This window comes from Xenopus laevis, chromosome 5S (genome assembly GCF_017654675.1).
Source record: "Xenopus laevis strain J_2021 chromosome 5S, Xenopus_laevis_v10.1, whole genome shotgun sequence".
Taxonomy (NCBI): domain Eukaryota; kingdom Metazoa; phylum Chordata; class Amphibia; order Anura; family Pipidae; genus Xenopus; species Xenopus laevis.
Window position 1 is genome coordinate 90298666 of NC_054380.1, and position 18045 is coordinate 90316710.

Below are 18045 nucleotides of genomic sequence, written 5' to 3' on the forward strand. Positions count from 1 at the left end.
GAAAAGTATACTATTATGAAAATGGTTTATTTACATGAAGCAGGGTTTTACATATGAGCTGTTTTATGCAATATCTTTTTATAGAAACCTACATTGTTTGGGGGGTATAGTTTTCCTTTAAGGGACCATCTGCCATTGACTTCTACATGATTTCAACAGGTTGGAGTATTTTCGGATTCAGATTTTTAGCAGCATCAGAGCATAATAAATCTCAAAAAAGTTTTTCCCCACTAAAAATTCAAGTTTTTTCCCCTTTAAAAACTCGACCAGAAAATCTGAATTGAGGATAATTACATTTCTATAATTTTCTTAGGGAATTAGTTAACAAACATATAAAATTATGTTGACATTATAGTTAAAAATGTAACTGAAGCCATTTGGTTATTTTGTAGGAATATCAGGTCTCTGCTCTGTTATGGTTTATCTAAATCATGACAATCGTAAATATTGATGCAGGCAACTCCCCCTTGCTGCTGTAATTACAAGAAAAAACATGGAAAACTTGAAAATTACACTTTTTACACTTGAGCTTGTAAATGAACCCTTTATTGGTTCTGCAGTCTTCCAAAAATGATAAAATAAATATCATAATACTAGACTGCTTTCACTTGCAATTTATTTTACAAATAACTTTAAAATCATTGAAAATGTGTAATTAATATATATCAGAAAGTTGTTTCAAACTGCATTTTCATTCATTAAGCAAAGGTGAAAAAAACGAATTTGTGGTTAGAGATCCCCTTTAAACTACCAGTTTAGATTTTTATTGGGTGAATATTTGGGCACATTAATATATAAAATGTTATTTTGCAGTCATGAGGGAAGAAGAAAAGGAACATTTAAGGAATTGTGACAATTTGATTCATAGCAGCTCCAATCAATCACTGATTGGCACCACAGTATATAACCCCAGGGGGAAACTCTTCTGAAGTGTAACAGGATAAAAAGAGCAGGGAGGTGTTTTTTTGTGTTTATTTGACTTTATTTAAAGCAGAAAAAGAAATGGAAGATTAACTGAAATGCTCAAATACTAGCACATTCAGAAAAGGCCTGAGGACTCGTCTCTTTGAAAATTATGGAAAGCATCTTTCCAGTCAGAAATGAATATTACATTCAAGCCAGGCTAATCCGATAAAATGCATCAAACAACAGAAGCTTTCACATATTGAAAAAAATTAACCACAGCTTAACTATTTGGATTTGCAAAACCGATTTGCTATAAAACTCATGTGTGCTGTGTTGATTTGGTGAGTTGCTTATATTTTGTACATCTGCATTTCTGCCACTTGAGGGCCCTTGGTGCCAGATCACTATGTATTTTATGGGTGAATCACTTTCACATTATAGCAGAACAACCTGTAAGATTTATTAGTAATACAGAAAATTCTCCAATTGGAAATATTAAACAACAATAATCACTTTGTAAAGCGCACGTGAAATAAATAAAAACAATTATATAGCTAACAGAATTCAAATAATGTAAAGCTGTATATCATCAAGTTAGTTATTCATATCTGAAACAAGAGGTCAGACTGATGACATTAAAAAAGGGCAGAAAGCTTGAAATGGATTTTGGGCAGGTAGCAGTGGTACCAGGCCCCTCCAAATATTTTTTGCAGGGAGGGAAGGGGCAGTCTAGGTATGCCACTGGTTACCTGTGTAAAATGTAGATGAGCACCTCTAATTCAGATGATTACAAGCAGTTGGCATTTAGTAGCCTCCAATGAAAACTGGCCCAGCAAGATTTTACTGCATATAGGGCTCTTACACAGGCGGTTTTCTGTGTCTTTTTAAATACATGCTAAGAGCAAACAAAAACATATATTGCATTTAAACATGTTTTGTTGACACACATACGTTTGTTCAGGGGTGCTTCGCCAATGAGGCAAGTTGAGGCTGTCGCCTCAGGCAGCAGCGCTCCACTAGGTACCAGGGGCAGCAAAAATGCTGCTCCTGGTACTTTAAGAGCGAATTTCTGGGGGAGGGGGGGGGGCAACAGAAACTGCTGCTGCCTCAGGTGGTGGAGGGGCCAGGATCGCCCCTGCGTGTGTTTTTTTCCGTTCCAAATGCAACCCTCTGTTCTATTGATAGCTGAATGTGCGTCAAGCACAAGGAAATACAACATGCTGGCTGCATCTAAACAGATGCAATGAAAGGCAAATGGAGTAAAACACAACTCAAGATAAAATCAGTTAGGGATGCTTCTATTCAGTGTCAGACTGGGACACCAGTGGCCCACCCAAAAACCTTTGACCAGGGGCCCACCAATTCATTTTAGACAAGGGGCCCACTTTAAGTGCTATTATTCTTCCTCTCCTCACTCAACCTCTATTCTCCTAGTCTCTTCTTTACACACTTTAATCTATTATTCCATCTATTTAGCCTCTTTTTTCTCATAGAAGGGAATGCCCATGAAATAGGCCAAATGTTTAGAAGCATGAGGGCCCACTGACACCTGGGCCCACCGGGAGTTTTCCTGGTATCCCTGTGGGCCAGTCCGACACTGCTTCTATTTGTGCTCACACCTGCATTTCTAGCCATATTCATTTTTAGGGTTTAATTCTCCTATAAGGAATGTTAACACTTCAGTGGATCAGTACACTGTTGATTCTGCAATAAAAATACAGCTAAGTGCCAAGCATTTTGCCATTTGCCAATAGAAATATGTGGATATGTATTTATGTTTACAAAAAATATATAATTGCTGTGCTCATATAAACTTTGCTTGTTTGCTTCAAATACTTTAGTTTGGGACTTTCTGGATAACTGATTTATATAAAACAGGTCCCATACCTGTATAATTTATAAATTAATTTTAAAAATGTCAGCTTTAAGTACAATAAATGAATCGTTTATTCTGCTTACGATAATACTTTTTCTCAAGAGGCAAGGCCAAATGGAAATCTAGTTATATAACAAATACATTATTAATATATGTTCTTTATGGCAAGTTGCTAAAAAAAAACACCAGATAATGAGGAGCTTATTAGAAATTTTCCATGTTTCAGTATGCGACATAAACCAATCATTGTGACTTATTCACCCACAAAGATAGTTTAGTGTGAAATTGCTGTTTTTATTAAAATACAATGCAAAGCGTGAGATTCATTTCAGTATAAGCTCCTACAGTACTAAACCATGAAATTTCAATTCATCGCATACCAAACAAGATTTCTATGTTTTTATACTTAAACATTTTGAAATATATATATCTTCCATGCTCATTGTTCTATTTTCTCTTTTTCCCTTATAAAATGTGGTGCTACCATTGGCAAAGGAGCTTTGTTTCATCTATGAAATCTTATTAATAGATAAAGATTTATGACCTGGGAGCCCTCCACAGATATTTTTCACATTTTCTTTGTAACACTGGGAATACACAAGAAGGGTTTGTGTTCATGGAGAGAGCACTTTGGCTTTGGTTTGGCTGCAATCAGGGGCAATCCTTGCAGTTTGCCCTGTTTATTATCTAAAGGGGGCCTTGACTAAAAGTTGAGCATTCAAGGCGTCTTTAACTGAAAGTCTGGCAACAAATGCTTTATACTATTGCCAATTTTAAACAAACAATTTACCGACAGGAAAGGGGGTGGGTCTGTGAAGAGACGAGGCAGCGATGTAAATAGCGGAGCCACTTTTTCCTATGACATCCCAAGAGAGTGGATGTAATGTTCCAGAGCGGGTGGTGATGTCGGAATGAGGGCAGGATATTGACATGGTGATGGGATCAGTAGTTTTGACCTGGGCAGCCCTTCTGAAAACAGGCTGTCAGGGTCTAAACCAGACAGGTTGCAACCCTAGATATAAAAGGGTGGGAGGGTTTTGTGACACAAAGGGACAGAGTCATCACCTTAAGGCTGATGCAGGCTGAGAGCAGCAGAGCTTGTGCCTTGCCCCATTAAACATGTACAATATAAGCATCCCTGTCTCTTTCTGCTGGTGACCTTGGTTGTTCCAGGATATTGGTATTGTTTTCATTTTGTACTATAGTTTTTATTAGTTGTTTTTTTCTGACTTTCCTTTCTCCCAGCCCCCTGCCTATAACCAGTTAAAAATTTCTACCTGATCATACACACCAAACTGAATCTTCTGGTCATATATGTACATCTTTCCTGTCCCTTTTATAATAATAGGGGCCTAGAAAATGGTGATTGCTATGCAAAACTCCAGAACAGAAGTATTTTAATTTTAGTAAACATTTCCCTAAATTTCCATTACCTTTCAAATGCTTTCTTACTCTCTTTCTCCTGTAGAAAGCACATAGTAAATCAATTAATCAGGATTTCTGATTGAAACACCAGAAAAGTATGTTTTATGAATGTGAACATAAAGATTGCCCCAAAGGCTGCTATTTAAGCTTTTAAGTGGATAAAAAACAACACTATTCAACAAAGTACCCCAAGCCCAAGTAGCCCAACAAAATCTAAACATAAAACCCATCCACAGCCCATTGGATAGAGTATGCAATAAGAAATGTATGGGTACAGGCAAGGCTAGGAGATGTGTACCTCCATACTTCAAACATCAGCAATAGCCAAGACCACCATAAATCATATTAATTAGGAAGAAGTGAAGCTGTCTACAGGAACATCTAATATGGCTTGTACAGGTGATCTCCTGAATTTTACACAATACTAAGCGACTTATTCTTCATACTGTGTAGAGATTAACACCAAAAAAAAAAGGTATGTGTTTTCATTTATAGCGCCCAAGAATGCATTTGATGCCATAATATTACACTGCACATAATCTATTAACGTCAATGGAACAAATGAAAGTGTCAAGTCAATTCTGGAGGAAATCACTCAGGGATAAAACATGTAAAAAATGCAATGGTTGAACTCCATATTTTTCCCATAGAATTTTGAAGTGGCTCCCTACTTTTATGTTGATTTTCTACACAGAGGTACATGGTCGCTGAAAATCAATACAAATGTAGGGATGTGAAAATCTTAGACACCCTTACCCATTACAGACAGGCACATCCCTAGTAATATGGACACCTTAGTGGGTCCTTATGGGGACCTTGTGCTTATGTAACCCCTGCAGTTCACACAGTGTACTCTAGAGGCACTGTGCCAGAGTATAAAAGGTTTAGGAACCATGTGCTCTGGGTCCATTGCTTTAGCCCAACCAAGCAGGCTGGAAGGGAATGGGTAGTGCTGACCCTAGGCGCCTTGGCCCTAGTAATTAGACAGCTATACTCGTTTTATAGATCGCTCTAGGAGTGATAGAGAGGTTATTTAGTTGAGCAGCTCAAGGCTCCGCCGAGGAGATTAGAGGGATTAAGATCCCAGGGTATTACTGACCCAGAGTAAGGAACCAAGTGTTGAGATAGGGATGTCAGGAGTTCCCCTAGTCTGCCACTGGAAGATATCCCGAAAACTGGGCAATACCCATCACATGCTGTCAACTTACTCTCTGCTGTATATTCCCTAGCCTGTGGGGATTCAGCCTATACGTGCTGTGAGTATATGCTTCCTTTATGCTGCTGTGTATGTTCTATACTCCATTGTGGATCAATGTGCTAAATGATCTATGTGCTATTGTTCAATAAATACTGCTCTTTGTTCAACTGTTAAAGAACTACTGGCGCCCATCATTGTGCTATTGCATCAGGTTACAGTTACACTACACCCTTGCCTCCACCCCGCTGCGAGGGCTTAACCCTGAGAAAGAGAGCTCATCGGTGGTCTTAGCCCACCAAGCAAAGTAGCTAAAACTGCCCTAGCACAAGTCAGTTTACTATAGCGCTACATTTTGGCGCCCGGTACGTGGGGCTCTTAAAGGGTTTAACTGTAACATTGCACGCGGCCTAGTGTGACAGGCGCTGCGTGTGCGGACTCAGTAGGAAAAAGGCACCTAGGCGGGGAAAGTCTGTAGTTCTTATTCCCCGAGCGGTGTGCCTACTGATTATATTGTGAGCGTGTATCCCTCCCATTTCGGTCACAGCAAAAGCATAATGGCTCCCGTCTGAAGCAGCATTGTGGGACTGGTCCTTAGAAATGGGAGCGGATCCTGACTACACGTTTGTAGTGGATAATGTCCCAGAGGGGTGCCCTATAGATGTTGTGAATCATTCCTTAAGGGGCAACCCCATATTTAATGCTTTTGAATATGTTGCACAAGAACCGTCTGATGAGAAAGGATTTGTCCGGGTCTTGTATTGGGTCCCTGCCGTACCTAGCAGTGATACATGGCCTTCCAAGGTGTACCCTATGGGAGTCTCTGCAGAGGGGTGTTCGTGCCGGTATCAGAGCCTGCCTAAGTCTGCCCAGCCTATATGCAGCCCCCCTCCTCTATCATTGCTTAATTTGAGTGTGAGGATCCGATGATAGATGAATCTTACTATAGCTCCAGCCTATGGGAAGAGAAAAAAAGCTGTAGTATCAAGGATTCAGAGTACGCAGAAATTAAAATGTCTACCCCTGGGCTAAATCCATTCCTAGCTGCTGATGCCATAGACTTTAATGACTTTATGCTAGCTGAGGAACCTGTTTGTTTGGCCTTGGGAACAGAACCATTGGTGGACAGTTGCCCTGCGACACCACCACCTTCACCGCCACCTATACCACCTCGTGTAGGAAAAGTTGCTGTGAAGGAATTTTGTGTTGCGCAACCTCCAGAGCCAACGCCCTACCCTGCATGGGTTAAGAAGGGAAACGCGCGAAAAAGTAGAAAAGGCCGTACCAGATTATCCCAAGGGGGTGTTACCAGAGCTATGGTGCGACGTCCCACCCTGGAGGATAGTACCGCTGCCATATTGAGTTTGGTTTCCATGCTGTTAGACTCGGCTGAGTCAGATAGGTGTGTTGACGAACCAATTGCTGAGTGCGTTGCCGAACCGTTTGTTGAGCCTGTGGGTGAACCTGCTATTGAACCGGAGGTTCCGGAGCCTACTATGGAGCCTTTGCCCTGTGCTACTACCCGGGTGGAGCCCGAGCGGCAGTATGTGTATCAGGGTACCTTTACCCCGACCGAAAGGGGAACGATGATTCCGGCCTGTGGCGTGTGTGATATGAAAGCGCCCAACGCCTTGGAGGACCCGGATGGCGTGTGTTCACAATGCGAGGCCCGCTTATGGATGGGACCATTCAACCGGGCTGATCAACCACCATTGGTGGAGAAGATACGGGACAAGGTGAGCGGCAAAACTATTCTTGTCTACCAAGAGATAGAGGAGGCCCCGGGGGTGTCAGCGGCTGCGGCCCCCGCACGAGAACTTGTCCCAGAGAAGGTCCCAGAGCCCGCGCTAGAGCCGGCCTTTGTACCCGTACCCGTACTAGATGAGTCACCCAGTGAGTCTACGCTCACCTCAGCTTGTGCCTCCCTAACCGAAGTGGCTCCGCTTGAGGGAGATGTGCCTGTGACCGAGGCTGCGGTCAGTGAAATCACCCCGGCCGGCTGGACGGTAGATGTGTGCTCCACTACCTCTTCGTTGAAGCCTGAGGGCTTGTGTGATGTTTTGACGGCCGTGATGCCTACACCTTTGGTTGTGTCTACCACAGTGTTGGATGCACCAGGGGGAGAAGTGTGTACCCCTTCTGCTATAGGGGCCCCCGTTTGTTGTGTGCCTGCACCAGAACTGCTACCAGAGGATTGTCTGGAAAGGGCGTGGCACGTGCCTGAAGTTAATGTGGCATGCAGGCCTGACGCCGTTTCTATATCCTCGGAGGAGGAATACTTTCATCATGTTTCTAATTCTGGAACAGAGAACCCGCTGGTTGAATCTCAAGTTTCCAAAACTCCTATGGTTGTTCCAGGAGCTGCCGCTCCTCATGTGAGGTCTAATTCTTCTGAATCAAAGTCTTCATCCCGGAAAGTGTTGCTCAGTGATTCGAAGCCTTGTGGGGATTTGACTGTCACCATCTATACACCATTCCTACTCCAACTCCAGTCATAGGCCATGATGTGGATTGGAGAAAGTTTTCATTTAACCGATTGGGGCCGATTGCACCCATAGCACCCTCCATTCGAGACCCTCCAATATTGGAGGATGATGAGGATCTACTGGATAAGTTGATGTCCTCCAGTGTGAACAGTGCTGATGAATCCCTACTGGAAGTTCCTGCACAGATTCGGTGTCAAAGTAAAAGGTCTGTGGTGAGTGAGCCAACCAAACCTGTATGCCCCAAAGTGATTGTGCCTCAAACTCCTAGTGAGCCTGGAGAGAGCACTCAAGTGGCTGAATTGTACCACTATGAGTGGGGAAAGATATCTCTGGAGAGGGAAAAGAATTTGCTGGCTGCTATTCCCAAGCCTAAGGACGACAATCCCTTAGGACCAGTTCCAGGATGGGAAGAATATGAGGAGACTCCAGAAGCTGAGCATGGTCCAGGTCCTCCTACAGAAGTGCCTCGTAGCTTCATTGCTCCTCCTATCATAGGCCCCGAGGAGGAAAAAGATTTCTGGGTGCTGCCAGGATGGGCAGATCCCAACGTTTTCACATCTGTGTCTAGAGTACAGAGAGTGATAAATTTCCATGTGCACCGGACATGGGGTTACTTTATGCCCTATGCTCCTCTGTGGGTGTACGAAAAGGTGGCTGCATCTTATGAGAATTGGCTGATTGACGAGATCCTAAGAAAGGAGAAGATGCACCACAGTTGCCTCACAAACCCCGACAAGGCGAGGCGTGAGCAGGATTGGCAGTACTTGCGCTCCATCGAGAAAGAGTGGTGGCATGGTCGCACCATTCTCCAGAATGCAGTAAATAGCTGTGGGAAGTACAACCCTACCAAGTACTTTAATTTGGAAGTCTATTTGGGAGATGGACAATGGGTGGACAAACCCCATCCCAAGTATTACATCCCCTACGAAGACACCAAGGCCAGGTTTCTTCACATGATCTGAGTCTACTGGTGGGTGGTGGTTTGTTTTTCCACTGATGTTACTCCGTTGGGACTTTGTTTCCAGTATCATTTTCCTGTCCCTCCAAAGTGACTGAACTTTCTTCAGGGAAGGATTTTTCTTCTTTTATTCCTCTTGGAGTTAGGTCCAAGGACTGTTTAGTTAACACCTGCCTGTTGGTAGGTTCATCCAATTTTTCCCTTTTACCCTCCTAAGTGCATTTAAAAAGGACTGTGGGTTTGACTATTTGATGGACTAGAATACTGATGTGTTTGAAATGCAGTATTTCTAACTTGTATCTTCTTTTGCAGGTGTTTACTGACAAAGTTTACCTGCCCATGAATGAAACTGTTGCTATTAATATGTTTCTTTCCAGCTATGCCATTGTACCTGGGTTACTCAGGAGAGTTACCCCGAAGAGGTTATAAGGTAATGGTATAGAAATGCAATGTATTTTTGGTCTCTGAAAAGGTTTCTTGCATGATGTGCCTTAACTGCTATATTTTCAGTATTTGCTCTTTGAAAGGTTCCTTGCCGGGACGGAAGGAATTCACCAGGGGGAGAATGTAGGGATGTGAAAATCTTAGACACACTTACCCATTACAGACAGGCACATCCCTAGTAATATGGACACCTCAGTGGGTCCTTATGGGGACCTTGTGCTTATGTAACCCCTGCAGTTCACACAGTGTACTCTAGAGGCACTGTGCCAGAGTATAAAAGGTTTAGGAACCATGTGCTCTGGGTCCATTCCTTTAGCCCAACCAAGCAGGCTGGAAGGGAATGGGTAGTGCTGACCCTAGGCGCCTTGGCCCTAGTAATTAGACAGCTATACGGGTATTACTGACCCAGAGTAAGGAACCAAGTGTTGAGATAGGGATGTCAGGAGTTCCCCTAGTCTGCCACTGGAAGATATCCCGAAAACTGGGCAATACCCATCACATGCTGTCAACTTACTCTCTGCTGTATATTCCCTAGCCTGTGGGGATTCAGCCTATACGTGCTGTGAGTATATGCTTCTAATGATCTATGTGCTATTGTTCAATAAATACTGCTCTTTGTTCAACTGTTAAAGAACTACTGGCGCCCATCATTGTGCTATCGCATCAGGTTACAGTTACACTACACCCTTGCCTCCACCCCGCTGCGAGGGCTTAACCCTGAGAAAGAGAGCTCATCGGTGGTCTTAGCCCACCAAGGAAAGTAGCTAAAACTGCCCTAGCACAAGTCAGTTTACTATAGTGCTACACAAACATAGACAGTAACTGTATATGTGTTTTATGCAGCAATACCTGGTGATGTTTGGTATATATTGTCGCCATATTTTTACATAGTATGATAAATAGGGCTCTAAATGTAAGACTGAATCTAAGTGCTGTCTGAACTGGATAGATAAGTCCTTTGGATGGATACTACTGTAAATGCTTTCCCTTGTCTATTCTCTTATTATTCTTATTTTGTGCTTGAATTTAGCTGTTTGATTCTGTTTTGTGTTTGACAAGTATTATCTGGGTTTTAAAGCGCTATTAGGTAAGCCACTTATGGACTCAGATAATGCTTTCTGGAGGGCTTTTCATGCAGAGTTATTCCGTGGTCTAATAAATGTTTAGCTTTGTTATTCCCTGGAAGATAAAATACTGTCAACAACTAATGAACGATGGGAATGTATCTCTATGGGCAATGGAACATGGAAAGATTTGTCGCCCACAATTAAATATGTGCTACCGCAAACAGTACCATAACTAGAGGGGGGGCAGGCCCTGGTGCGTGACGCGCAGCCGGGCCACCCCCCCTCATGCACACCGGATTTCAGTGGCGCGCGGGCTGCCGGGGGGCTCTGAGGGGGTGCAGGCCCTGGCCCGCTTGCACCCCCTCCTCCCCCAGTAGTTACACCACTGACTGCAAGTGAGTAATGTTGAGTTTTGCCATGAGTAATGTTGAGTTTTACTTGCGGCAATCCCAATGTTATGCTTTGGCAAGTAATTTCAGGAGATTTGTCGCCCATTATAGCACACATTTAATCACGGCTGACAAATCTTACCATGTGCCATTGCCCCAACAGTGAATTGCACATTGTTAAATTTTCCCAAGATTCCACCAAACCCACCTGTTACCTCTGCACTACAATGTGCTGAACTTGCCAATCCAAGGAAAGTTGGGACTGTTAGGCAGGACAAGTAGGTAAACCATTTTATAGGTTGGAGTAAAAATGTAATACATTTTCCATACCATATAATCTTTGCCAAGCATGACATGGTCTGTCTCACCTTGGAGCTCAATTATTTGAGAAAGGGGAGCAATTAATTACAACGCAAGAAAAAAACAACCCTCAATCCAATTGTTCTCAAATATGGACAGAATAGTGACATGTTGGGATTACTGGTTGGATCCCTTCAGGAAATCTATTTGAATGGGCTTTGCATGCTCTGTCCATTTCAGTGCAGGTTTTATCTGGTTAGTCTGGTTTCCCAACACTACTGGATTCTGTTTATATTGATCCTGGTAAGTGTATGTGAATATATTTTTTTTTAATGTGTATGGATCTATAGGAAATTCCTCATAACTGACAATGTGAAATCACCTTTTGCTTCCCCAATTCCCAAGAAACCTCCAGATGCAAATAGGTCACCCTGCTCCACCGGTTGGAATACACAATTTCCACTCACTACTCCTACCTAACAAAAGTGTTTCTTCCTATGTTCTTGCTAAGCTTTGTTCTAATCCATGGCATTTAATGTACATATCTGATATGTTAAAACACATCTTGAGAATGTTTGTTTTTCTTTATACTGATTTCCGCTGAGCCTTTTTATCCAAACATTTTACTTCTTGTACAGTCACTAAAACAACTTAACACTTGATTAAATTCACAGCTACCTATTCTAAACCACTGAAAAACATGTGCTCTATCTGACAGTAGGCAGAAAAAAATTAAATTCTTTTGCAGCAACTAGACTAAAAACATGTCCCTTCTGTGGATACACTTTTAAGTTCAAAAGTTTATTTTGCACCAGCTTACAGTAAGTACATTGTGTCAGCTACATATTTAATTTAGAAGATTCTGAATAAGCTCACATGAAGCTTCTCTCTGCTGATCTGACAGAATTTCCTAAATATAGATATTCAGTAATACTTCCTGAAAACCAAATATTTAAAAAATTATTGCTCACATGCAGCCTACCCCTAGTCCGGCAAATGTTACATAAGTGAAAAGTGGGTGCGCTCTGCGAAGTCAAAGTGCTTTGCGCACAACTGCACTCGGCTGTGCGCGGTTGCGCATGTGCGTCCTTTGTTGCGCACGCGCGGTTGCGCATGTGCCGTCTTTGTTGCGCACGCGCGTCCCCGGTTGCGCATAGTTACGCACGTGCGTCCTTGGTTGCGCACAGTTACGCACGCGCGTACTTGGTTGCGCACGTTTACGCACGCACGTATTTGGCTGCGTACTGCTGTTGGGAGCCGGAGTGGCCGGCCGAGTTGCCTAGAGCGCCCGGCTGGCATGGCCCGGCGCTGTTGCTCAGTGAAATACGCTTTTTATTTGCAAGATCTCAGTGTAAAACACTGCTAAGAATTTCTCAAATCGTGTAATTGCATGAAAATGCCTTGTAAGATATTGTCCCCTTTGTCCTTGCCCTTAAAACCAGCACAACCAAATTTTGGTAATAGAGAGCAATTACTTGCATCTGCACACAAGATGCATTCTGGCTAGTGTATCTATGTATGTTTTGCAGCAAATTTGAAACTTTTGCTGTTGGCAACACCCAGGGCCAGCTTTACATAGTGGACGCCCCTAGGCCCACTGCCGTTCGTTGCCCCTGTCCCCTCCTTTTTATCCGTGCAAATTTTCATCATCTGTACTGGAGCAATGGGGATTGGTGCACGGGAAATTTAAAAAATTATTGTATCTCCAGCGCATCCCCAGTGTTTTTGAAACAATGTGGGTGTGGTTGGGCAGCATGCTGTGGCCTTTCCACAAATCCGAGCCTGGCAACGCCAAATTTTGTAAAACAATTTGCAAAAATGTTGTACATGTGACAATAAAAGTTGCACGGTGAATTACAGTAGACCAATTATGTCACACTAGACAAAAATTTCACCCATAGACTCTAATGCAATTTGCTACAAAAAAGTTGCAGAGACAAAAAATGTGGACACAGATGTTGTCCATAGACTAATGTATTTCACAACATTTTCACAGTTTTGTGAATTTTCTTGTAGTTTTGGTAATGTTTCAGTGAAATGGGACAGAGTAGTGAAAGCACATGTTAGGCTAATGGCACACCTAAAGATTAGAAGTTGCTACATTTAGACAGATGGCAATAGGTTTTATTTCTTTATGCAGGACAAGTAGTCTGATGCCTAGCAGCAAAATTGTTCCAATTTATAGCTTTACACCAATATGTGCCCTGGATGAGACCTTAATTCTCAGGGAGCAAGCCCTTGCAACGTTGTGGAGGCAGGGTGTAGCATAACTATAACAGTCAATAATTGGATACCAGTGGTTCTTAAACACTTAACCATAGAACAGATTTATTAGAGAACAAAGTAATTCCACAGGAGTTCAATCATAGATAAGCAGGAACATGAACAGCACTGGATAGTCATATAATCGCAAGTACCACTAGTCAGTATAAGTCCCCACAGGAACAATAGCATAAACAGAATAATTTCATACACTGTTCACACAAAAAAAAACTTTACTTGAAAAACTTTATTAGATTCCCCCAGAAATGTATTTGTGGCCAACAGTATAGCTGCTTGGAAGGTTGATAAATGAGTCTCAGTAATTAGCTAGTGCTGCTTTTGTAAACAACCTAAAGTTGTACATTTTTCAAAAAGCATGACTGCTAATATTTTTAAAACTGTGATATATCACCTTGCTGTATTGTCCTACAGAGCTGTGCAGAGAAAACAGAATCCTTTAATAAAATTTGAATGACAGTATGGAATTACAATATTATTCTATGATAATCCATGTATGATGAAGACAGTAGGACATGTACATCAACCGAACCGTGCATGTACTTTTCCGAGAGAACCAGTGGGTGGCTGGATGCTGAAAGATAAGCTTGCTTGGATACATGCTTTGTGAATTCAGTTGTGCAACATTTGTAGTGGGATTAGTGTTCTGTTTACAGGAATGAGTGCTTGTTTCTTTACCAACAACATCTTTCCAGGCACCCCCCTGCCTGAACTCATTCTAAAGTCCCATCAGGTTTGTTTCTCCCATTTGGTTAGGAACAGTTACAGACTGGGAGGCGTGACCAGAGTACAGAGTACCAGCACTTACTCGCCGGCACACACACACCAGCAAGCACAGAACAAAGCTAAAGCCAGGCAGTGCAGCTGTGGGGAGCAAATACACAAACACAAAGGAGATAGAAGACAGGGAGAAGGAAAATCTCTGCCAACATGAGGTTAGTAATGAGAGTGCAGGGTGCCAAGGTGGTGGTCAAATCATGATGTCTGAAATGAAACTGCAGATACTGAAACTGTCAGTTTGTATGATGTTATGCAGTTGATGAGTTTGTGGGCAAGTTACAACCCCTGAATGAATTAAGCCTGTAAATGATTGGGTGCAAGTAGCAGGGCATGACTTTACTGCACAGCATGGCATTTACAGTTTCTGCTGCTGTACCGCCTTCTTTTTTATTACCACTACCTATATAGCATCTCAGTCTCTGTTCTGTGTGCCCGGTAGTTTCAGTCTGCTTAAGCCTTGCAATGTTATGTGCCATGCAGTGCTGTTCAGTATTAATGAAGAGTTGCATTCTGTGGCATATGCAAACAGCATCCACCTCCAACAGGGTGGCATGTATTACATAGTGTGCCATTCAGTTCCTCTTATGTCTATGTTTCATGCAGTATTAGGCACTAATATTCCTTACACCCTGCTATTTTACTTGAGTTCCATGAAGTGGCATGTAGTTTTACTTTGGGCCACCAACTACTAATGTGTGTGCGAATGTGAAATACGGTGTCACAAGAGAGCTACCTGTTGCTACTCAGGATGCCATGCAGTGTGTTATATTTTATTAAGCACTAGTATGAAGTCATGATGTATTCAGTAGGTAAGTAAAATTCACTATACCAAGCATGTCAGCCCCTATGATTCTGAGAGCCTGGGGAAATTGCCTTATCCTAAAAATGTCTCCTTTGTAATAAAAGAACTTATGACAGTAACACTAAATACGTTGCCATCTGAGTATTGGAGATTAACATAGAAATTTGAGGTATTTGTGATATACCATAGAAATCTGGGGGGGGGGGGAAGAAACCACAATAGTACAGTTTTGTTTAAAAGGTTCATTATGCCTTTAGTATATTTCAGTATTGTGAAACCTTAAATCTGCACATGCTTTAGCAGCAGCCTGCAGTTATTGGTGCCAAAAATGTTTTAGAGGAATTTCCTAAAGCTGGCGCAGAATAGTGCCTTATGTATGGTTTGCCAGCAAGAGCTGGCTCACCTTGGTGACTATGGGTTGTTCCCAGACATGGTGGTGCAAGGATATATATATTAGTGGTCCCCAACCAGTGGCTTGTAAGCAACATGTTGCTCACTGACCATTGGATGTCACTCCCTGTGGCCTCAAAGCAGGTGCTTATTTTTGAATTCCAGGGTTGGATGGAAATTTTGGTTGCATAAAAACCAGGTGTGCCAAACAGAGCCACCTGTAGGCTGTCAGTTCAATAGGGACTACCAGTCACAGCTCTTATTTCGCATCCCCTGGGAAATTTTTCATGCTTGTGTTGTTCCCTGATGACTCTTGTTACATTTAAAAGTGGCTTATGAGTAACAAAAAAGGTTGGGGACCCCTGCTCTATGGTTATGTGACTTATTGGTTACTTCTACAGCAAGGCTTATATTTCACCTTTATTGTATACAAGCCTGAAAAAACGCCGGCGCTAATCACACGTGGCAATTCGTTTTCCGAAGTTGCCCGAAGTTGCCTCACGAGGAAACTTCGGGCGACTTCGGAAAGCGAATCGATGCGTGTGATTTACGCCGGCATTTTTAATTTTAGCCGACGCAGAGTGAGGGAAGTGTTTGGGGAGATTGGTCGCCGCAAAGATGAAGCTATTAGTCACCAGGCGACCAAATCTCTCCAAAACACCCAGTGTGGCCTTACCCTAAAAGATGCCACAATCTCCCCAAACTCCAGGCACTGACTCACATTTGTCACATGCCTGTCATATATATAGAAAGCCTGAGTCAATTGGTGTTTTCATAGGAAGAAATATCTAAGAAAGCACAAATATAAAACGTTATTTTAAAATAACAAAGGTCTTCAAGGAAAACTATACCCTGAAAATGAATACTTAAGCAACAGAGTGTTTTTATATCAAATTAAGTGACATATTAAAGAATCTTTCCAAACTGGTGAATATATTTAAGTAAATATTGCCCTTTTACATCTCTTGTCTTGAACCACCATTTCATGATGGTCTGTGTGCTGGGTCAAAGATCACCTGACCTGAAATACTACAACTCTAACTGTAACAGGAAGAAGTGTGGAAGCAAAAGACAGACCTGTCTGTGAATTGGCTCATGTGACCTAACAAGTATGGTTTGTTTCGTTGGTTTGTGTGCACCGGGAATTGTAGGATCCGAGGGGGTGACCATTATTTTTTAAAATGGCAATTTTCGATTTAGAATTAAGAAATGGCACATACTACTAGTTTTCCTTTTAGTGAACATGTACTACACATTAGGAGGGGGAGGGTATTATTTTAGTACATTCAGTATATTTATTCAGTTTGCTGACCAAAGACCAGGTCCTGCTAGACTTGACATGCCACAAATAGTCGAATCCTTTTTTTTTTTATTGAGATACTAATGATCAATTCATACAAACAGGTGCAATAAGTGAAATCTTGTTCATCGAATTGCGGTTGTTGATATGTTTTTTAGGAGAGGTTCGGTGTAATCATATCTCTGAAAATCACAAAAGGCAGAGAATAGCACCTTTATTGTTTCCCTGTATTCATTTTATAGTTTTTTTTGCAAAGCGACATGCCACTTTTTGCATTCAGTATAAAGTGCTCTCTATAATAGCTCTGGATCATGATTGTCTCATGCTGTCTATTCAGTACTTGTTTTTTCCTGTCAAAGTGTCTGTGCAAAATATCAGCCCTCTTGGACTGTCCAACTGCCGGACTTTCTTTGTTCTTTTATGTGTTAACACTTTGTTTGGGAGTATTTGCAAGCTGCTTTACTTAACTTTCAGACAGCTGAGAACATTTAATTATTATCAGCGGGAAAACCCTCTACAGAAGTAATTCAGCAGTATTTGCTATTATATGTAATATTCCGCATGACGGGGGATGCAAGATATGTGTTTTAGTAATTATTGTTTTTCCCATCAGTTTTTAGAAATCACAGACATATTTATGCGTGTGACACAATGTCATGTTAGTTACATGGATTTAATAACATATGCACATGGATGATGTTAAACATAATATCAATTCTGATCTTATATAATCTTGTAAACAATATATCAACAAAATTTGTTTTCCTTTCACCAGATTGTGAAAAACATTGGGCTTTAAATAAATATTTTTGCTTTGTTTTCAAGACATATCTGAGTGCTATACTTACTTACACATTTGTTTCGTTATCAGCAGCCAGGCTGTTGATCTTTAGTTTAGTATGCTCCTTTGCAGAACTCAATTTACTATATATGGAGCATGGTGCTCAGTATTAGGTAAAAGCCTCTTATCATTACAAAGATCTGCTTAGAACCCACAGTAAATGAAAAAATCTCTATATTTCATTCATTTAACCAACCAAGTATGGAAGTGATGCTCTAATTTTATATTCATGGCTAAGATTTTAGGAATAGTACATGCCCTTAAAATCATGTACAGGTATGGGATCCGTTATCCGGAAAACTGTTATCCAGAAAGCTCCGAATTACGGAAAGGCAGTTTCCCATAAACTCTGTTTTATCCAAATAATCCAAATTTTTTAAATCAATTTCCTTTTTCTCGGTAATAATAAAACAGTACCTTTTTATTTGACCCAATCTATTTGGTAGATTTATCAAAGGTCGAGGTGAATTTTCGAATGAAAAAAATCCGAATTTCGAGCTATTTTTTGTGTACTTCGACTAGGGAATAATCCAAATTCAATTCCAATTTGAAAAAAATTCAAGAATTCGAATATCGAAATGTACATGTACTATCTCATTAAAAATT

General features: G+C 41.5%; 1 protein-coding gene across 2 annotated transcripts in view; it reads left to right on the forward strand.

Annotated features, from left to right (window-relative positions):
• The first annotated feature begins 13998 nt into the window (after positions 1–13998).
• masp1.S (MBL associated serine protease 1 S homeolog) overlaps positions 13999–18045 on the forward strand; it is a 36646-nt gene continuing 32599 nt past the window's right edge. The window contains exon 1 of one of the 2 annotated variants that reach the window (XM_041563923.1): positions 13999–14261. In XM_041563923.1, coding sequence (XP_041419857.1) covers positions 14257–14261 — 5 coding nt within the window. In that variant the 5' untranslated portion in view covers positions 13999–14256. 2 annotated transcript variants of the gene reach the window in all.